This window comes from Xenopus tropicalis, chromosome 1, assembly GCF_000004195.4.
Source record: "Xenopus tropicalis strain Nigerian chromosome 1, UCB_Xtro_10.0, whole genome shotgun sequence".
Classification (NCBI taxonomy): Eukaryota; Metazoa; Chordata; class Amphibia; order Anura; family Pipidae; genus Xenopus; species Xenopus tropicalis.
The window spans coordinates 103,365,753-103,387,300 of NC_030677.2; the positions used below are offsets into that span (position 1 = coordinate 103,365,753).

The 21,548-nt window shown below is 37.3% G+C and overlaps 1 protein-coding gene across 2 annotated transcripts; it reads left to right on the forward strand.

Annotated features, from left to right (window-relative positions):
- Positions 1–489: 489 nt before the first annotated feature.
- Positions 490–15,963, forward strand: lsm4 (LSM4 homolog, U6 small nuclear RNA and mRNA degradation associated). Of its 2 annotated transcripts, none has more exon segments than NM_204040.1 (5): positions 490–518; positions 3,816–3,857; positions 4,913–5,011; positions 13,420–13,603; positions 14,594–15,963. In NM_204040.1, coding segments are annotated over 5 exon segments (417 nt in total). In that variant the 5' UTR covers positions 490–515; the 3' UTR covers positions 14,683–15,963.
- The last annotated feature ends 5,585 nt before the right edge of the window (positions 15,964–21,548 follow it).

Genomic DNA, 21,548 nt, shown 5'->3' on the forward strand with positions numbered 1-21,548 from the left:
CTGCTTTCTATAGCATTACATTACATTTACAAATAACTTTTAAAGCACTAATAATCTTTAATAAATTGATATTGGAAAGTTGCTTAGAATTGTTTTCTTTTATTAGGCAAAACATTTTTGGGGGGTTGACATGTCCTTTAGCGCGCTGTGACTAGATATAATGAATAGCAGACTACCCTTCCACAACTACCAGAAACCACACTTCCCTTTGTTCGCTTAGTCATACTAATTTTAGAATACTATATAATCCCCTCTGCACCAAATAAATGTTTGTTTTTCTACGTCAGTTCCCTATAAGCAGAAACTACAGAACTCCTCTTTCCCTTAACCACGATGGCAGCGCCTTATGATCACATGGCCTGTTTATTCGACACCACCATTGGTGGATAGGACTAGCCCGATACTATTGGTACAGGAAGGTGTCACCAAAGGCTTCCTTTGCCCAACAGTCTCTGCGCTTGTTGTCTGAGCAACGGGCGGAAGTGACCGTGAGGGAGCGCGGTACAGAGCGAAACATGGCGAGTTACCTGGGTGGGACACGGGGTTTGACTACATTCGCCTGCGTTGTTCTTATAGCTAGAAATGGCGATATACTTGATTTGTGTGCTTACAATTTGGGCATGTTATAACCATTTAGTCTTACTAGTTTCTCTGTCACTCCTAGCCGGCATGTATGTTCCCGCCTGTCCTGTTAACTCATTGTTACACAGAATCGTCTCGGGTTTTTTTTAGTTCTATCAGGGTCCCGTTGCGGGCGAGCTCTGCAGCTTTATTTGTCTGGGTTAGGGAGAAGCTGGTGGAAGGACCTCTTGTGCAACATGTTTTCTTTAGATAATTGATTGGCTCATATAATCAGTGAAGGGGGATTTTTGGATACTGGTCTGAGAATTAAATATTTTACATATATTATAGGCAAACTATACCCCCTGACTGAGTACTTAACCAACAGATACATTATTTACTAAAAAGGAACCTATTAAAGAATGTTACCAAATTGGAATATATATTGGTTAATATTGGCCTTTTCCACATTGAGCCACCATTTAGTGATGGGCTGTGTGCTCCCTCAGAGATCACGTCAGGGAATAATGCAGCTCTAGTGTGTATTAAGATATTATTCATATCTTTTCACATTTAATTATAAGTTTTAGATTTCACTTTTTTGATTAACTTGTATAATTTGTGCTTAGTACAGGGCGGGCGGTTTTTCTTTGGGAGGCCCTGTAAGATGTATATTTGAAGCTTTGATATAGTATGTGCTTATTACAGGGCTTTAATGGTAACCCCGAAAAAGCTTTTGATATAGTAATGTATGATATATGCTTGTTACAGGGCCTTAATGGTAACCCTGAAAAATGTGCAAATTAAAAGTTTTGGGTATAAAAAGGGAAGTGACATGGGCATTCCTCTGATGAAGCACTTAGTGTGCGAAACGCGTTAGGAAGGAGAAAGGGTGCCAGGTAGCATGGGATGTACCTTCCATTTGGTATAGTATGTTTTATGTTATGTTTTTTGAATTTTGTATTTAAATTCTGAGCCAATAAATGGTTGTGTTTTTCACTGAATAATGTGTTTAATTATTGTATGGTATTTCAGGACCTTTCAGTGAGATACATCTTAGGTTTTCTTTCTCAATCTTACTAATTGTTATTTAATAATGCAGCTCTACCTGTAACAGGAAGAAATGTGGGAGTAAAAGTCAGAACTGTCCCCATTAATTGGCTCATGTACCCTAACATATATGTGTGTTTGTGTGCACTGTGAATCATTTCATAACAGGGGGTGGCCCTTAGTAATTAAAATGACTTTTTTTTTAACTTAGAATTATCCATGGTCACATACTGCTACAAAAGTATATTTTTATGAAAATTGTGTATTTTGATGAAGCAGTGCTTTAACTATGATCTGCTTTTTGTAAAATATTATTTTAGAGACCTGCATTGTTTGGGGGTATAGTTTTCCCTTGGCAATGTCCATCATGTGCTCTGAAAGTATGCATTTATAAAGAGTTAGTGACACAGCATATCATTTAGATTTTCTTTTTGAAAGGTCTTAGCAATCTTACTTTTTTAACTTACATCATGGGGCATTGTTCATTATTGGGTAAAAACAGATTACATTTTAAACATAATAAGTGAATGCAAAGTCCCAAATTAAAAAATTGTGCAAAAAGTCATGCATCTGTATTAAACTTGGTTAGAAAGTTCAGTAGTTAGTATAATAATAAGATAAGCACTACACTGGTTTTAATTTTGTTTCATATGCTTACTATTGAAGTGTGAAATTTTGGCATAAATTCTACTGTATGGTAATAGCTTTTATGTAATTAAGGTCAACAAGGATGCTTATTATTATTATTATTATAGTATTATTTATTATATATTATATTATTTAAAAGGACACATCATTATTGAAATAAAATAAGTTCTGCATCTTTAATAATGTGCCATCCAGCACACCACAGATAGCAAAATTGACAGTATAAATATGTTGCTTAAAACCTCTTATATTGCAAGTGTGTAATAAACAAGATAGGCAGAAATTGGAGTAGCATCATAAATAATTAAATGCTCCTTATTGGTGGGCTTGTTTCAAAGGGGAAGTTAACTGTTGCATTGGCATTAGGCATGTTATAGCTGGACCTGGCCAGGGGCTCTTCCTTTTTGGCTTTTTTCAGTCTGAAGATACAAATACTGTCAAGTTGTTGGGATCCTTGACCCTGGCAACTACAACAGATTTAATGTAAAGCTTTATTTTATTATTACAGGTCGTATTATTATTATTATTCCTTTCATCCCCCCCTTATTTTTACCTTGCAGTTTGATTTCAAAAAAGCTTTTTGATTCTTAGCATCCACATATGTTTTTGTTTCAAGCATTAGAATATCATTTTTTGCATAAAAAAAATTAAAAAAAGAAACAATCTGTGGCAAGGTGTAGCTTGTATTAGAATCCAGTTGTATATGCCTGAGTTAAAGTTAATCCTAAGGTCTCACTTTAATGACTTTAGTAAGTACAGAGTTTTGAAACCTATGTAAATGGGTTATTTTCTACAGGCCTCACACACTTGGGTCCAAAACACTGGTAAATTGACCTATTCTATCAAGATATATTGAAATTGCTCATTAGTTATGGCTCCGCTGGACTGCCTACACTCGTAGGCCCCTCTGCAACAGCAGGGTAAAAAAAAAGATGAAACAATGAAACAAATTGAAGGAGATATTGTCCTTGTGGAGGGCCCTAAAAAAAGCTCCACATTTGTTCTTTTGGCTTTCAGTCTGACAGCCTTGCTCTAAACAATCAGTGGGAATGAAGTGTTTTATTTTTCCTTATTTATTTAATGAGGCTGTTATTCAAATGGCAAAAAAATGGATATATATTGTCTAAAAAAGAAAATACAGAGAAAAGCAACGCAGTAGTGTACTCCAAAGGCAGGAGTTTTATTTTCTGCTGTGTCTGGATGGAGCCGGAAAGCCTCTTAATGCTGAACAGACAATAGATGGTTGCATTGACCATCTAAAACACAGTACTCTGGTAGCTGCCATTGTTTATTACTTTGGATATTCCAGAGTCTTAATTTTATCTGCGCTGTTACAAATGATTATGTATTTCCATTGAAGTCTAAGGAGACTGCTTCTGAAAAAGATATGATATGTGGAGAATCATTTCTGCCACTGTACGTCATCTGACAAACACCAGAAAATGCTGTGTTACTAAAATATGTAAATATGTTTCTAAAAACAAAAGCAACAAAAAAGATACAATGCACTTTTATATGTGGGCTACAATGTTTACTGAATACTCTTTGTTTTTCAGTTGCCGTTATCATTGTTAAAAACTGCTCAGAATCACCCAATGGTAAGTTAATGGGTTGTAACTGAATTTTGCCAAGTACCTTTATTATGGAACTATATTATGTACATTTTCTTTGCATGTAAGAGACATACTTTAATTTAAAACACTTTGCATTCTTCTTTTCATAGTACATTTCTAGTTATTGCAGGAAAGAGCACAGATCCTTAACTAAACAGTCACCACGTGAAGGAACAAAAATTGTTATATCTGCCACACCATATGAAACATCGTTACTAAGTACAACAGAGATGTTTTTTCACTAAGCGGCTGTTTTATTTTATATGGCAGTGGGTCCCAAATGCAGGTACACTGCAGTGTAAAACGTAAATGACTTTGACAGGAATCGGTGAAAAAAATATGTGCTTTTATCTTGCTAAAGAATGTACCAATTAGATTTGGGATTATTGGGATTAAATCCCAACCAACCATAGATACAGCCAACACGAAACAAGAAAATCTAACAATCACAGTCATCTGATGGAGTCAGCCAATTTGAAGTTTGCAAATGTTGGTGTCTTTTAATTTAATAATTGCTTGGGACATGCACATGCTTTCAGTTGAGGAGACACCTCTCATCCAGACAGTCTTATTTGATTTTCACTTAACTGAGCGGATTTGACTAAATAGATTTGAGTTTTACAATTTTCGTGAGGTGTGTGTGTGTGTGTATATATATATATATATATATATATATATATATATATATATATATATATATATATATATATATAAAATAAAGCAGGGATACATATGCCTCAGTTTATCTTCTTTTAGGGCTTACAGAAAGAGTATTACACCTTAAATACTATAAAACTATAAAATAAATCTGTTGAATCACCTATCAGTTTGAGTATTATTCAGATGTGTATGTGTGTATACATGCACATACACAAACACACTTTACACCGTTATAAGAAATATGATAGGCTAATATGTATCATGCTTTTGGTGTACCACGATTGTTGTTAAAGTGAAACCAATTACATCCTGGTTCAATTTTATACTTAATGTGATTGTGTGATTAATTACTCATTTGACACTGCTTTTTCGATTTTCAGTTGGTGGAATTAAAGAATGGTGAAACATACAACGGTCATTTAGTGAGCTGTGACAACTGGATGAACATCAATCTAAGAGAAGTTATTTGTACTTCACGGGTATGTTTTATTTAACTTGGGAGAACTTTCTTTGATAGCAAGGTGTCCACTATAATAATAATAAATAAAAACTACAACTTACACTGGGTTAATCAGCACCACTGATTGAGACTACTTTTCTATTTTTTTTCAACAGTGGTATATGTTGCACTTCCAATCACCATCCTCTTAGTACAGCTTAGATTGCTTGTTTGGCTTACAAGATTCAGTACTACTTACAGGGTTTGGTTTCCTAAATTTGCCTGTCATTTAGTTGCAGTACCTACTTTTATATCAATATATGCAAGTAAAATAGCAAAGTGCCACTATTACTTATTCCCCTTAGTGCAGTGCACCATTTGTGTAATTAGCAATTGTCTTTTCCTGTTCTTCAAAATTGCTCTCTCCTGATCACTCCTGTGTCTGACTTCCATGTCCCAAGTGCAGTTCTTGGCTTAGTTAGATGCAGTGCAATCCTCTGAAAAATGTGCAAGAAAGTGTCAGGGGTGAAGCATGTGGTGGCCAATGGGCATTCCTCTGCCAGCTGAAATATTAATTGATTGCAATGTTTTCAGCCATCTTTTATATGTTTTGTAAATAAAATGCTACCAGTCCCTACTTTATACATGCCTTTACTATCCCCAGAAGCCCAAATAAAAGAAACTTCAGGTATTTAAAAAAAAAAAAAAAATGTTGTGCTTTCTTCAAAATAAGTCACATTTTTAATAGTGCAAACCTTTTCCTGAAAACCCCAAGTTCGACAAGCATTTAATATAATAGATCCTATGCCTGCATAACTAATCTGTAGTAATTATTAATTTTTATTTAAAGGGAGCATTAATATTCTATAATACATAAAATCACCTAATACTTGCACTTGTAAACCACATGCTGTTTTGAAATCAGGAATCTTATACATTGCTAATCCCACATGAGAGTGGAGAAGCCGCATGCTGAATGTGTTTTTTTTGAAGAAAGCATTACAGCATCTTGTTTTGTATCATGTTATGCTTGGAGAAAGGAATATAGCACTTAACACACAGGTAAATCTGTGTATGTATATTTCCATGGTTCTGGACGCACACAGAATTGTTTTGCAACACCCAGGTGTTAACAATATTGTACTAGGTTCTGTTATTTGTTCTTTTCCATAGCCTGTGGCATTGATCTTCATTTTGTCTTGAATTGGTGATTCAGTGAAGGAACTGTGAAACAGATGGGCAAAGTAAAAATTCTGAGGGTTTACTTTCCCTTTCCCAAAAACTGAAACACTGAAAGAATTTAGTAGAAATGCATGTGTTGTTTTGAAGGATATTTTGTTACGGAAAAGTTGGAATGATATCTGCAAGCTTGTGATAGTCCCATTCCTTTAACTGAACTGATCTGTAAATTTGAAATGTAAAAGTGCAGCACAGACAGCTGGCGAAATACTCTCAGAGAAGATGAAACAAATACTTTTGGCACATGTTAAAACACAATCACAAGCAAATTGCTACAATCTGTTCTTGGATACATTATACTAACCAAATGTAAATTTGTCTCTGAATAAGGTCAGCACAGTGCCTTGCAAAAGTATTGAGACCCTTGTCCAATTTTTATTAACTGGATAACAAAGCCAGCATTGACATTTTGTTTTGGAAATGTAAGTCTTTGTGAGATTTCTCTCTTGCAGCTTAAGCCTTTTTCAGGTGGGTTCCAGCTCTGCATATTTTTGGGACATATTTTGACCCATTGTTTTAACTAGTGTACCCGATGTTTAGTTATATTGAGTGATCTGTTAAGTGGGCCTGTTGTCGCATAGTCACTTTTTAATTTTTGAGTCTCGGTGTTACTTGGAATTGTTTCGCCTAAACATTATACCTGTGGCACACGGTGAATATTCTCCTATTAGCTGAACTAATTTACCTAAATGACTCGCTGCACAGGCATGTTTTGGTACTTCCCTGCTGGCTGAAAAACATGTTTTAGCAGCCTAAAATAGGTACTCTTGCAGTTCAAGATGGCCATTCTCTGTGTATAAGAGTGATTTTAAACCTTGGACTGAGCAAGGCTAGGGGAAGCAGCCTGTGGAAAACCTATCTGTGCAACTCTACTCCCAATATTTCATATCCCATAATTCATATTTTCAATCATGTGACATGCAGTAGATACATCTCCACATGGGAATTCCCTACAGTATTTCATATTATAAATGCTACAATAAATTTACTTTGCAGACTAAAGGATTTACTAAACTGATGATCTCAGATCAGGCAGCTAACATTTTTTAAAAAAATAGAGGGACATAATGTACCGGGAAAAACAATGTCCACAACCACTTCGGAGCCAAATGTTCAATAAGCACAATTCTTTTTACATGGTTGGAATGGCAACTTCAGGAGTAAACAAGCACAAGGTGCACCATCATTTTGTGACACACTGTCCCCATTATTTTATTACATATTGCAGCCCCTAATCCTGCTACTGTGCACTCTTTCTTTTCTATTATTTTGTATTGTTCAGCATGTTTGTTTCTGTTTCCTTTGGGAGTGCTCTGTACACTTGATTGTAAAGAATAAAGAACAAAGCATTAACTTGGTATAGAGGAATTGCTGTCATACTGTCATTGCTGTGTTGTTGGTAAAACAATCCTGTTAGATTTATTACTGTTTAAATGTGTTTTAATAGATTTTTATGGTGATCCAAATTATGCAAAAAAAAACACCGGGATAACCTCAGGTCTCAAGCATTCCAGATAATAGATTCATACCTCTAGTTCCACTAATAGAGAAAATACTTTGCTGCTTTCTCTAGGTTTCATCATAGTGTTAATCTCTTATGTTGATGTATGGCTTACTTAAGATGTTGTCTGGCTGTCAGGAATTCTGAAGGTGCATTCATCCGAAAAGTGATTTGATTTGTGTAGGTATGTCTGCAGTAGGATTGGCTGCCTGTATAGAAGGATACAGTAGAAATATGCCAACATACATTACCCTCTCTATTAAGCACAGTTCTGCAGAAAAAGGTTCTCAAGTTTGGTGAGCTAGAGCAGTGGATGTTAGGAGCTACATGAAGGTCAGTAAGTTGTTTATTTGCTGACCTGGACACCGCTGCTAACATTGTGCTAAAGGGGTCCAGAATGAAGTAGATGCAGGCTAAGATAGTGTTGGCGATGTGGGATAGACAGAAGCTCTCAGGCAATGGTACTGACACATTTTGAATAAGCTTTTTATCCTATTTTGAAAAGGTTAGTATCTAAGTATAACTTTTTTTTTTTTTATAAAGCACTACATGAATATGCAGTACAATTTTACAATGCAGAGAAAACCCACAGGGAGGGCAAGCATAATAGTATGAGTGGAATGTTATTGATACTGTAAGACGGGTATTTTTGTGCTTTGTTGGATGTAGTTATGTGTGCAACATTAGTTTGCTTAGTTCTGCCTACTGTGAGTATTTTATTAAATACACTTTCTTGTTTCTTGAATGTTGTTTTCTCATGTGTATGTGTATTATTCAAAAGCATGTTCCATTTACAGTTGGCCACTAGGTGGCAGAGTAAGTTTATCTGTAAGATAAAATGTATGCAGAGACCTGTTATCCAGAATGCTCGGGACCTGGGGTTTTCCGGATAAGGGATCTTTTATTTTTGTTTTTTTTGTAAGTTGGATCTCCATACCTTAAGTCTGCTGAAAATCATTTAAGAATTGAATAAACCCAATATGATTGTTTTACCTCCAATAAATATCTTAGTTGGGATCAAATACTAAGTGCTGTTTTATTATTATAGAGAAAAAGGAAATCATTTTTAAAAATTAGAATTATTTGCTTATAATGGAGTCTATGGGAGATGGCTTTCCTGTAATTCGGAACTTTCTGGATAACGGGTTTCCAGATAAGGGATCCCATACCTGTACTCAGTATCCGTCTTTTGAGCTAAAAACTTTTAAGGGCAGATTTATCAAAATTCAAGTTTGTGGGGGAAAAAAAGTGGACAGGAAAAAAATAACTCTGACACCTCTGCAACTTTGAAAAAAAAAACACAACAGAATATTCCCACACACAAATACTTTTAATGAGGCTCAAAAACTTTTTAATAAACTGGAAAAATACATAAAAACAATAAATTCCCATTGACTTTTACTTGCCAAGTGTTTTCTGGCAACATTTCTTTCTTTAATAAAAATTGACTATTTGTGGTTCTTAGGAATATTTTCATGTATATTCATGGTCACGCTAAAAATGTCACTTTTTTTATTTCAAAAAGTTTGACTAAACTCACTTCCATGAATGTCTGACATTTACAAAAAAAAACTTAACTAAAAAGGTCAGTGCAGGAAAAAGTTTTCAAATTGACGCCCTGAAAACTCAAATTTTTTTGAATTGTCACAAAAACCAGCATCAAGAATCTTTAAAAGTTTCGAGGCAAAAGGACGATCTTTCAAGGTGAGGGAAGGGACATCTGCCATTGACTTCTACACAATCTCTGCAACTTTTAGGTGGTAAAATGCCAGATTCTTATTTACACCTGTTTGGACACATAGTAAATCTCGAAAAAAAAACAAAAAACTCCATGACTTTTAGCACTAAAAAATATAATTAAAAAAAAAAAAAAATCTGACTGTTAGTAAATGGCCCTCTTGTTGTAATGGATATTATTAATAGTGTGACTTATCCAAATGTATAAATGTGGCCACTGAAGCGATATGCTATCATGGAAAATAACCATATTTTAGGCAACACTATGGGGTTTGTAAATGCCCTCGCATTTACAAACCCGCAATGAGGTTATTTGTTGTTTCAAAATAAATAAAACGAGATAAATTTGAGTTTTAGTAAACCTGCCCCAAGGTCTTAGAATGGCAACCGTTTGCACCCCAGCTGTTTCTGTAATACTGCTAATGTCACGGAGAGAAAGACTCTCTTCTTGGACTCTCGTCTTGTACATATATAGAAAAATATAGAGTTGAGTTTCTTTGTGTTTTTAGTGGGTTCGCAAAATAAATGCTGTTCTTGGATTCCAAGGTCCAACGTCTACTTAGGCCCTCCAATAGCATAACAAGGTTAGAAAGAAATCAATGCTGGTTTACGAATGTACAGTAAACACATTTTTTTCCCTGTATCTGAGTCAAAGTGGCCTTAAGTCTGCTCCCCATCGTCGCGGGTCAACACATAACACTGACCCAGGCAGGTCCCTGCTACGGAACTGCCTGCCTTGCTTGCCATCCGCAGCCCAACAGTTCTGGAATATTTGCCTTAAAGGAGAAGGAAAGGTAAAAACTAAGTAAGCTTTATCAGAAAGGTCTATGTAAATACAGCCATAAGCACTCACAGAAAAGCTGCACTGAGTTCTCTGTGAAAAGATTTGTTGTGTCTGTTTTCCTCTGCCAGAGACACGCAGCTTTCTGCTTCCTGCTCTCTGCTGCTCCCCCCCTCCCTCAAGAATGCTAAGAACTCACTCCCCCCCTTAGGAATGTGGATCTGAGCCAATCAGCTGGAAGCTGACTCATGTAAAGACAATTTATTACAGATGTAATAAGTTAAATTTCTGGTACAGGTATGGGATCCCTTATCCAGAAACCAGTTATCCAGAAAGCTCCAAATTATGGAAAGCCTGCCCCCATAGCCTCTATTTTAATGAAATAATTCAGAATTTTAAAACGGATTTTCTTTTTCTCTGTAATAATAAACACAGTACCTTGTAACTGATCCCAAGATATAAAAAAAACCCTTACTGGATGCAAAAAAATCCTATTGGGTTTAATGTTTTATTGATTTTTTAGTAGACTTAAGGTATGACGATCCAAATTACGGAAAGACCCCTTATCCGGAATAGCCTAGGTCCCCAGCATTCTGGATAACAGGTCCTATACCTGTATCAGTATCTCTTTAATGCGTGCCACAATTTGTAAGGAACGCATACAGTTGCAAGCACCTGTGTATCAGTAATGTATCCACAATTTTCTGTCATTTTATGTAGTTTGCAAATAGAGGTTCCAAGAGTTAACAGAATCACCACTATGATCTTTATATGCAGGCACTATTGACTATGTTCTCTGGTGCTAAAAGTGTTAATAAGAAAGTCCTACTCATAGGAGTTGATTCACTAAAGTGCGCTTATAGCACTTATTATTTTTTGTGACGTAATGCACGATTCACTAAAAGGATACTTGCGTTAATTTAGACGCGACGCTGTTTGCATTATTTAAGTCGCGATGAGCGGTTTTCTTGCGTTATTTTCCGTGCGTGCATTTATTCCTGATGTGCGCAATATATTTTGGCGCTTGCTATATTAGCGCACAATTTAACGCACGTAACCATTACATTCGTAAAACTACTTTTCTGAAAATGACCATTTCCCTGAAAACTGGAGGCTGCATCACTCTAGAGCCAACACATACTTCAAAAAATCCCACTGCAAAGTCCATGTTGTGTTGCCAAAAGCTCACCAACCACAATTTTCTTTAAATACTGCCCCAAGTAGATGTTAATCTTTGCCCAGACTAATGTGATATTTAGCGCGTTTAACTCTTCCTATGTGTTTGTGAATCATGCGTTAGTATTATTTCTACGTGCGAATTAACGCATTGCAGTAGCCCGCGATTTAATGCATGCAAAATTACTATTTATAGCATCAATTTGAACGCAAAAAAAAGCATGCAATAAAGCTTATCGACCTTTAGTGATTCAACCCCATAGTCTAACTAACTGAGCATGTACATTTGGTCTGGGTGTCTGTGCAGGAACGAGGCATTATGGGAACTTTCTTTACACAGCTCAGTGTGTTTTCTTCCTGTTTGAAGGTATGCCTGCAGCTCGAGGTTAACTCTTTATTAGCCTTCCCTTCTCCTTTAACAAAATATATCTGTATGCTTATACCATATATATCAGATTTCTGTGATGATTCAGGTTTGTACTTATACCTCCATAGCTCTCAGAATAGCCTAGTAGAGGGCTGTTTGACTGGAGGTCTAAGCGATATGTGGTCGGGAGTTGTCTTGACTTCTTTGCATGACATCATTTCAATAGTAAAATGACCAGTGCATTGAAAAGGTGATAGTGCTGGCCTAGTATGTGACAAAGCCAGACACAAAGGTAACATGAACAAAGAGAGACCTCGGAGCAGATATGTTTTAATACTAAAAGAGAGATGATATAAGACAGCTCATGGGTCTGCTGAGAAATACAAGTGGTACCATAGGGTCTAGCACCCAGTATTAAAGGAACAGTAACACCAAAAAATAAATAAAAATGTTTTTAAGTAATCATAATACAATGCACTGTTGCCCTGCACTGGTAAAATTTGCACATTTGCTTCAGAAACACTTCTAAAGTTTATATAAAAAGCTGCTGTGTAGCCATGGGGGCAGCCATTCAAGCTGGAAAAAGGAGAAAAGGCACAGGTTACATAGCAGATAACAGATAAAACACCATTGTATTGTACAGATCTTATCTGTTATCGGCTATGCAACCTGTGCCTTTTCTCTTTTAAATGGCTGCCCCCATGGCTACACAGCAGCTTCATTTACTAAACTATAGTAATGTTTCTAAAGCAAATACACCAGTTGCACCAGTGCAGGGCAACCGTACATTATACTGTAGTTCCTTTTATACACTTTGATTTTTTGGTGTTACTGTTCCTTTAAATAATAGTTTTAATTCCACAAGTTGGTGGCTCCAACCAACCACAATTGCAAAAAGAAATCATAAAGTATAAACAGATTGTGTGGAATTAAAATACTGTTTATTCAGTATATTACAAATTGTACAATTAATAGGTGACTGGCCAGTCCAATTCAAACACATTATAAAATATATAATATAATTCATAAGGCCGCTCAAAATTCAAAAATATCTACCAAAATTACAGAATTCCTCGGCAAGAAATTAAGCCTTCAAACAGTACTTGAAAATCAGTAAGCAGCTGCAGTTGTTCAAAGTGCTAGTGCAGTCAGAAGCCATAATTATTTACAGTACCAGAGAAAACAGCAGCCTTTTTTTATGTGCCAGTGCAGTTATTACTGAGCAATACAGTCTATTATCTGTGAGTTATAGTTCAGCAACCTCTCATTGTTTGCTTGGTATCTTAATTGAGGCATTAATTAATCAAAAACTGCTGGAAAGTAGAAACGCTATCAGTTTACGTCACTTTCACATTGTGGTGTTCAAAGTGCCAGGGCACTCAGCAGCCACAGTCAAGTAGGTGTGAGTTACAGTTTAGCAACCTCTCATAACTTGTTTCTTCTATGCCACATTTAGCTGATCATCAACCTTTTATGAGGGCTGTGTTGTACACCTAGGCAGTTTCATCTTAAAAGCAAGATCATATTAGAGTTTTCAGGGGAATATTAAAACACTAATTTCACAGGAAAGATTTGCTGGATTTTAACATGTCATAAAACTGAGGATTTTGCTATACTCATGATGCTTGTTCTGTTCTTCCATAACAGGATGGTGATAAATTTTGGAGGATGCCAGAGTGCTATATACGTGGAAGCACAATTAAATATTTGCGGATCCCTGATGAAATTATTGATATGGTAAAGGAGGAAGTGATGTCAAAAGGCAGAGGTCGTGGAGGCATGCAGCAACAAAAACAGATGAAGGGTAGAGGAGCCGGTGGAGCTGGGCGAGGTAATTCATTGTGCTTTTTAATATTGCAAGTATCAGCAAATGTTGTCAAACTGAATCAACTGCTCTCTTAGTCCCTCAGAATGATTTGGCAGCCAAAAGTTGGGCAGGTGTCAATCAGACAGGTCTGATTTTCCTGTCCGATGTGCGAACTTCCCAATTGTTTGGCCCCAGGGACCAAAAGATTGGATTACAACAGCAGTTGAACAATATCGGCCACCTTAGGTGGGCATATTGGAGGAAAGATCCACTCGTTTTGAGACCTCGCCAAAGTAGCGGGTCTTATATTAGACTACAACCAATGCATCGGTTTAAAAGAGTGGTTCACCTTGAAACTAAATTTTAGTTTGTTGTGGACAATCAAATTTCAAAAGAATATTTTGAATTTTTTCATTTATTTAGCTTTTTCTTCAGCAGCTCTCCAGTTTGGAGTTTCAACCACTATCTGGTTGCTAGGTTCGTGTTTACCCTTGCAACCAGGCAGTGGTTTGAATAAAAGACATGAAGATGAATAGGAGAGGATGTTTCTTGCTGGTGTTTCAGTCTAGTAGTTTAGTAATCCTTAGTAAAAATGTTTACAATTTGCTACATTACTGTATACATTTCTGGGCACCATCTGTGGAACATTAGCAACTATTTTATGAACTATACCAGCTGCCTTTAATAAAACTCGAGGCTTATGATTAGCAGGGCCAAAATAAGAAATGTATCAACTCATGTATTACATTATAACAGGTTACAGAGTTGTCCCCCACCCCCAGAGCTGCTCCAGGGAGACATAAGAAAGTGAAAAATGAAACTTCACAATTGGAAAAACCTAAAAAAAAATATTAGAAAGTAATTGAAACATTATTTCTGGTGTACTAAGTGAGAGCAACTTAGCTGAAAAAGGTGTTTAGAAGCTGAACAACCCCCTAAATGAATAATGGAGGCTTATATCTCAACGAGATTTCCTGCAAAGTGAATACTAACAAAAGTGTAAATGTTTTGCAGGTGTCTTTGGAGGGCGAGGCAGGGGAGTCCCTGGTGGAGGTAGGGGCCAGCAAGACAAAAAGCCAGGCCGGCAGTCTGGGAAACAGTGATGTCTTGATACTGCTGTCCTTTTGCCAGAGACATTCGTTTAGTATCGACTGTATGGTCACGCCTCAACTCTGCAAAATATTTAAAATGTTAGTCTCCCAACTCTCAGCACACCAGCAATTTTCAAAAGAACTGCATTTTTTTCCTGTTCACTCCTCCCTCCTTCCACAATGTAGAACCCACTTAAAGAGGCATGTCTCCTGTAAGAGAGGACACAAGCCAGATCCAGATGTCAAAACATGATTAACGCCATTTATTTCTGTCTGTCTGTGGGAGGTCTTCACATCCTAACCTGCAAATGAACTTAGCCCATGGCATCAAAAGGTCATTTGGGCTAAACTCCAAAAGCAAGGGGGTTGGGGTGTGTAGTGAGAAGGGTACACATCACTTGTAACAACTGTGCAGCATAAGTATACCGGCTTGTCAGCAAAGCTAGTTTGAAGTCAACACATTTGAACTTCATTATGATTTAACCACTTCTCTGCCATAGCTAGGTGAAGGAGATAATTGCAGTGCAATGTAGCCATGCCTCCTAAATAAATGTGAAATCTCTCAGAAATATTTGGGGACTGTTGGGAGAAGGATTTTTTTTGGTCCGTTAAATTATGTTTGCATATGAAAAGGTTAAATGGCTTTCACAGATACATTTTCAAAGTGTAATACAATACCCTCTAAGAATGGAGAATCTATATAGCAATTTGTGACTGGCACAGTAGATGTATATGAGTGATTAAGCATTCAGCTTTTTGGCTAATTTCATAAGCCCAAGTCCCAGGAGGGCTGCAGTTTGCTGAATAGATGCCCCCATGGAGAATATAAAAAGCACATTTCTCCACTTGTATCTGGTTATGGAATGTTCTAAATGAGTAGAGGTTACAGTTCCTCAATTGCATTGGATTTGTGTTCAAATATTTTGGTGTAGCCATGGTTACTATTGAGCTGATGATTTTGTGCTTTTTTTTTCCCTCTCACAGAAAATTCACATTTTTGTCCCTCAAAGAAATTGGTGTTTTCTAAAACAGCCTTATTTTTTCTTTTACACACTTGTATAATGCACTTAAAAATCTGGTTGGCTGCCTTTTTTCACTTTTTATGTTTTTTGTTTAGTTGTCTGGTAAAAGACTATGATTCACTTAAGAAAAAAAATGGGCAGAATATTGAGAGGAAATTAGGGGAAAAAAAAATGTGTGTTTTGTTCTGGAAAACCTTTTCTTGTTACAAAGAGTATAAGAGTGCTGTGACACCTTTTTTTTTTCTTTAAAATAAAATATTAGCAATGAAAACTTGACTGAATTTTCATTTTTATTGTAGTAAAGTAATTAAATTACTTACTACATAGGAAGGCTATTTGTGAAATGTAGATATAGCATATGTAGAAATGTTAACGTAAGGCTAATGGCACAGGGGGCTGATTCTCAGCCAACAGATAAATGCAGGCCAAGAATCAGCCCCTACACTGGCATTAGCCTTTCCCATTGCTATTGCATAGTCTCAGTTCAGGCACATGGAACTGATTTTGGCCCCAAAATGTATACTCCCACGTTTCGGCTTCTGCCCAGTTTTCCAAATTAGGGAATTATGACGTGCCCCTGACACGTCATAATTCTAAAAGGCAACCCTAGTGCACCCAGGCTGATGCATAGACTCTGGGTGCAGGCACAGGGAAAGGCTAATGCCAGCGTAGGGGATGATTCTTGATGCATTTATGCGCAGGCAAAGAATGGGCCCCTCTGGCATTATCTTATTTTATAAATAAACGTGTATGCTGCTCTGGCACACTAGCCATATATTACAGCTAAGATAGTCTCCATACCCACTTTAGATTTAGATTACAAGTTTACAGTAATCTTTATGTATTCTCTTTCTGTACATTGGGTCTACAGAAAAAGAGGTAGTACACTAGAATGCATTTTAATTTTTTTTTTTCCTTAAAATAGACTTTGTAAAGAACTGGTGCTGCTGTCATGTGGTGCTAACAGGAAATTCACCCTGAACTCACCAGATTTGCAAGTGAGCCTAGCCAAATAGGGTAACTTTCACAGCAGTATTTATCAGACTGAGGACAAAGGATGTGTTGCTGTGCCAAGGTCCATCTGGGTAACACAGTGGTTATAGTAAAAGCACAGGTGCCTGCTTTAGGCGGTGTATTTTCCATAGATCTCTATGGGTAATATAGTGAATACAGTATATACACAGTCTGCTTTAGGCAGCGCATTTTCCATAGATCTCTATGGATTACCCATGTATGGTAGCTATATGGGTAATATAGTGAATAGAGTATATACACAGTCTGCTTTAGGCAGTGCATTTCCCATAATTCTCTCTAACAGTGGTTACAGTATTATTAACAACATTTATTTATAAAGCGCCAACATATTCCACAGCGCTGTACAATACGTTGGACATACAGAGTAACATATAAAGCAATCAATAACCGATTCAAGAGGTGAAGAGAGCCCTGCCCAAAAGAGCTTACAATCTACACGGAGAAAGGGTTGAGACACAAGGTGACACTACAGGCACAGGAGTCTGCTTTAGGCAGCACATTTCCCATAGATCTCTATGGATAATATAGTGAATACAGTATATACACAGTCTGCTTTAAAGAGCAAGGAAAGTCAATGTGGGAGCGAGGCATTATGGGAATCCTCTGTACCCAGCTCAGCGTTTTTTCTTCCGGGTTGGCTTCAGATCTTCTGAACAGGTGAAATATGGGGAGACTTAAGGGCACTATTGAGACAACTGATGGTATGCCTGCAGCTTGAGATTAACTCTTTACTAGCCTTTCCTTCTCCTTTAAGCAGTGCATTTCCCATAATTCTCTATAGATAACACAGTGGTTACAGTACAGGCACAGGAGTCTGCTTTAGGCAGCACATTTCCAATAGATCTCTATTGGTAACAGTGGATACAGTACAGGAGTCTGCTTTAGGCAGCGCATTTCCTATCTCTATGGTGCGAAAATGGCTTCCCATTGTTCCAAACTGTTACATGCACTTTCAAAATCTATGTAGTATTACAATCAAGGCTGAGGTACTGTTTTATTACAGTGAAAAAGGGAATTCATTCAGAAACTGAATTGTGTCACTTGGAATGGACTCTTAGATATCCTTCCCATAATTTGGAGCTTTCTGGATATCTGGTTTGTAGATAAGAGATTCCATATAAATGGTGTGGAAAATAAATTGTTTACCAGCTTCTAAATCATATCAGTATCATTATTATAAAATTATTACATCAATAGTTGGGAGTTTTCATGCCTGAATACAGCAAGACTCCCAAGAGAAAAGCCTGTTTTTCTGTAGCTATGCCAGTGAGAGGAGAATACATGTGCACACATCTTCATGGGTTAAGAAGGAACAAGTGGTGGCTTTCACCTCAACAGTAAATATTTCGCTTCCTGTTTGTGAAGAGGATACAGAGTGCTGTGCAAATGGTTGTGCAACGCTTTCCTTACAAGACCTTTATGAGAAACGGAGCCTTTAGCTGGAATAAGACTCTGTACTTTAGCAGTTTAAACCACAAGACTTTCCCTTCCCCAACAAATGAAAGAACAAAGTGGCACAGCAGGTAAAATGCTCCCTGTCTACCATAGGACATAAAGTACCCCAGCAAAGCTGCTCTCTGGTTGCCTCAGTTGTACAAGCGAACATCATTGCAATGTTCCCATAGATCATTTTTTTAGTAATATTACTGTGTAATAGAACTGTCTTTAGTTAGGTCCAAACTGGGGCAACTGCCCTAGGCCCTTGGCAAATAAAAAGACCTCACACTATACTTAGTATAATTAGGTATTTTTCTGTTCACTGTGCAAGCCATGCAATTTCTATAGTACCAACAGGGAAGGTGATATGCCCTTAACATATAGTAGGGTTAGTTTGTCCTTTTAGAGTTGAGCATAATAGCTTCTTGGAAGGAGACAGTGGCATATGAGGGTTAAGATATTGGCAGTAGCAATGAGTATAATAGCCTCTAAGGGTGTGGATTAGCAGTTATAATATTATAACATGGTCCCTTTACCAGTGGAGACAATAGCCTTTGGGTAGGGACTGTGGTTACTGACCCTACTAACAACTTACTAAGGGCAGCGGCACACGGGGTGATTTGTCGCCTGTGGTTAAATCTTGGCTGCCGTGGGCAACAGATTGCCCCTGAATGCTTTGCCACTGGTGATAAAATGAATTACCAATGGCAAAACATGCAGCACTTCGTTTTCCAAAGTCGCCCAAAGTTTTCTGTGCAGAAAACTTGGGGCAACTTAAAAAAACTAAGCGCTGATTATGCCTTCCTACCAGCAATTCACTTTATTTCTGGTGGAAAGGCATTTCTGGGAGATTTGTGGTCTGCAGTAGTCGAGATTTAACCGCGGGCGACTAATCTCCCCATGTGCCACTGCTCTAAAATCTGGCCTTACTTCACCCCTTTTACTACTACTGATACCATACTCATTAATTCAGAATACTGACTAGGAGTTATATTTGCCTCTTCCTTTTCTTACTGTAATGCTATTTGTTAGACCACTAATCCATGCCCTCATTCTTTCCACCTCACCTACTGCAACCTGCTACTAACTGGCATCACTGGCTCCCCCATCTCAGATCTCTGTCTGCTTTAAAGTCTCTTGTAAATATTCTCATTTTACCCAAGAAGATCACACCCTACATTTTTAAAATCTGGATCATTGCTTTTAACTAAAAAAGATTCACTAAAAGAAACAATAACAGCAAAAAAAAATGGAAGTGTTTTAAAATAAATTGATATGTTATATGTTGAGTACTTTCTCTGTATACTCCGATATCACATCTATGATACCCCTGACTTGTTAACTAGTGGTACCAACCAACTAAACAACACACTCTTGCTGTTCCCTTTATATCTCAAAAACTATGACATGCCAAAATCCTTCTGGGATAAATTTGAGGTTTTTAATAGGTGTATCCCTGCAGCTATCCCTATCTGAGGTTCATTGAAGTTTTGGGGTTACTACATTTGTTGACTTTTAAAGGGGCAGTATTCTCCTTGTTTAACATGGATATGCTGAAAATACTTTTTGCCTATTGTTTTCAATATGGGTTTTGTTATTTCCATATTCCATATTTGGCCCTTGCAAGATAGATACCCGGTAATCGGATAACCAGTGTACAAATGATCCCCCTGTATAATGAATTCCTGCTTCTGTGCGCTAATATTTTAGTGTTGAACAAAGGTGTTTGATATGGTAAATATAAATGTGCTTTTAAAATTTTTACTCTTATCCATAATACCTTTTTGTGTCTTCCAGTTACTCTCATTTATTATGGGTGTGACATTAACAAAAGTACTATCAGTTGACAGGTTGTGGGAATTCCCACAAGCATATGGTGAGACACTCCGCTTTGAACCCATAGTAGATCTCTGTTCCTTGTCAGCAACACTTAGCAATTAGCAGGAGCATAAAGCCTGCTCTGTCTGCCCATACAGTAGAAAGAGGTTAGAGTAACTGGCTCAAATGATTTATGCAGCAATTAATTGCTATCAACAGCAGCTTGCTGACACAATAGTACAATGTAAGCACTTATTACATAATAGTACGTCACAGCTAAGCATGTACAAGTCTTCTGATGTTTTTAAGAGGGTGTCTTATTATTGCCCTATGCACTTAGCTTATATAACCTGGCAAATGAACACTAATGAGTAAAGGTGTGGAAAATGTTCCTGACATTCAGGAAATCTTATATATATGGCATACCCAGGTCTAGACTGAGAATCAAAACAGGCCCTGGCATTTCAAGTACACCCCCCCCCCCCCCCCCACAAGCCCACTACATAGTGAGTGTCTATGGCATCTTACAGGAGCCCCTCTGGCATATGCCACAGATTGCCAGTCTGTGCCTAAGCGTAACTATCATTATGCTGGGGATCATTCAGGACTACCCATTTTGATATTTTATATATCCTTATATTTAATTTTCTGATGTGCCAATGTATACCTTGCAATCCTCCAATTAAAATTAAAGGTCACAACCTATAAATTAAAGCAGAACAAGGATTATCAAGCATGATAAAGGGGTTACTTTGCCCCGAAACGTTGCACCAATAAAGATTTTTTAAAGGGCTAGTCCTGTTTGCAGCTCTGAGTGCCAGTGCTTTTGTTGCACACACAATACTCTCCCTCTAGTTAAAGTGTTTTGACTAGAAGGCCCCTCTTCTTCCTATTGTTGATGGTTTTTTATGCTCCCTGAGCTGAAGGTCTGGGCCTTGTGCACCTGTACTACCTATTAGATTTGGTGAGTTGACCTACAATGGGTACTAGTGGCACTTTTTCTTGTTGTTGTCCGTATGCTTAGAGCGCTTCCTATGGCACTGCCTTGCAGCTAAGATCAGTGCTGTGTAGAATGCCACATTGTCCATTGTTTTTCTCTGCATCGGTACATAGCATAAAATTCACTTGTGTTTAACTGCACTGCCAATGCAATCATGTTTATCTTCAATACTAATGCAGAACAACCTATATTCCCTTGTTATCTAAGTTCAACTTGTCTATAATTAAAAAAAAAAAAAAAAAAAAACTCCTCCCTTGCCTTGTCTGCATCTTGGCTCTTTTTCTTTATGCCTGTCCCTGCCAGCAGCTGAACAGACTTTCCCTCCAGCAAATCCTCTCTTCACTATTTCCACCACCCATCTTTTCTTTTGAAGACTGCCATTTCCCTTCCCTGCCTCCTAGTAAAATGATTAGTATGTGGTTAGGTGTATTTTAGGACATATAGTTCTGTGGATATAACTGGCTGGCTGTTTATGTTCTTTGGAAACACAGAGGGCTTTCTGTGAAGGCACGGAGCAGTTTACAAGTAGCACAACTTTCAGTTACCTCTTGCCCACAATGACTCAG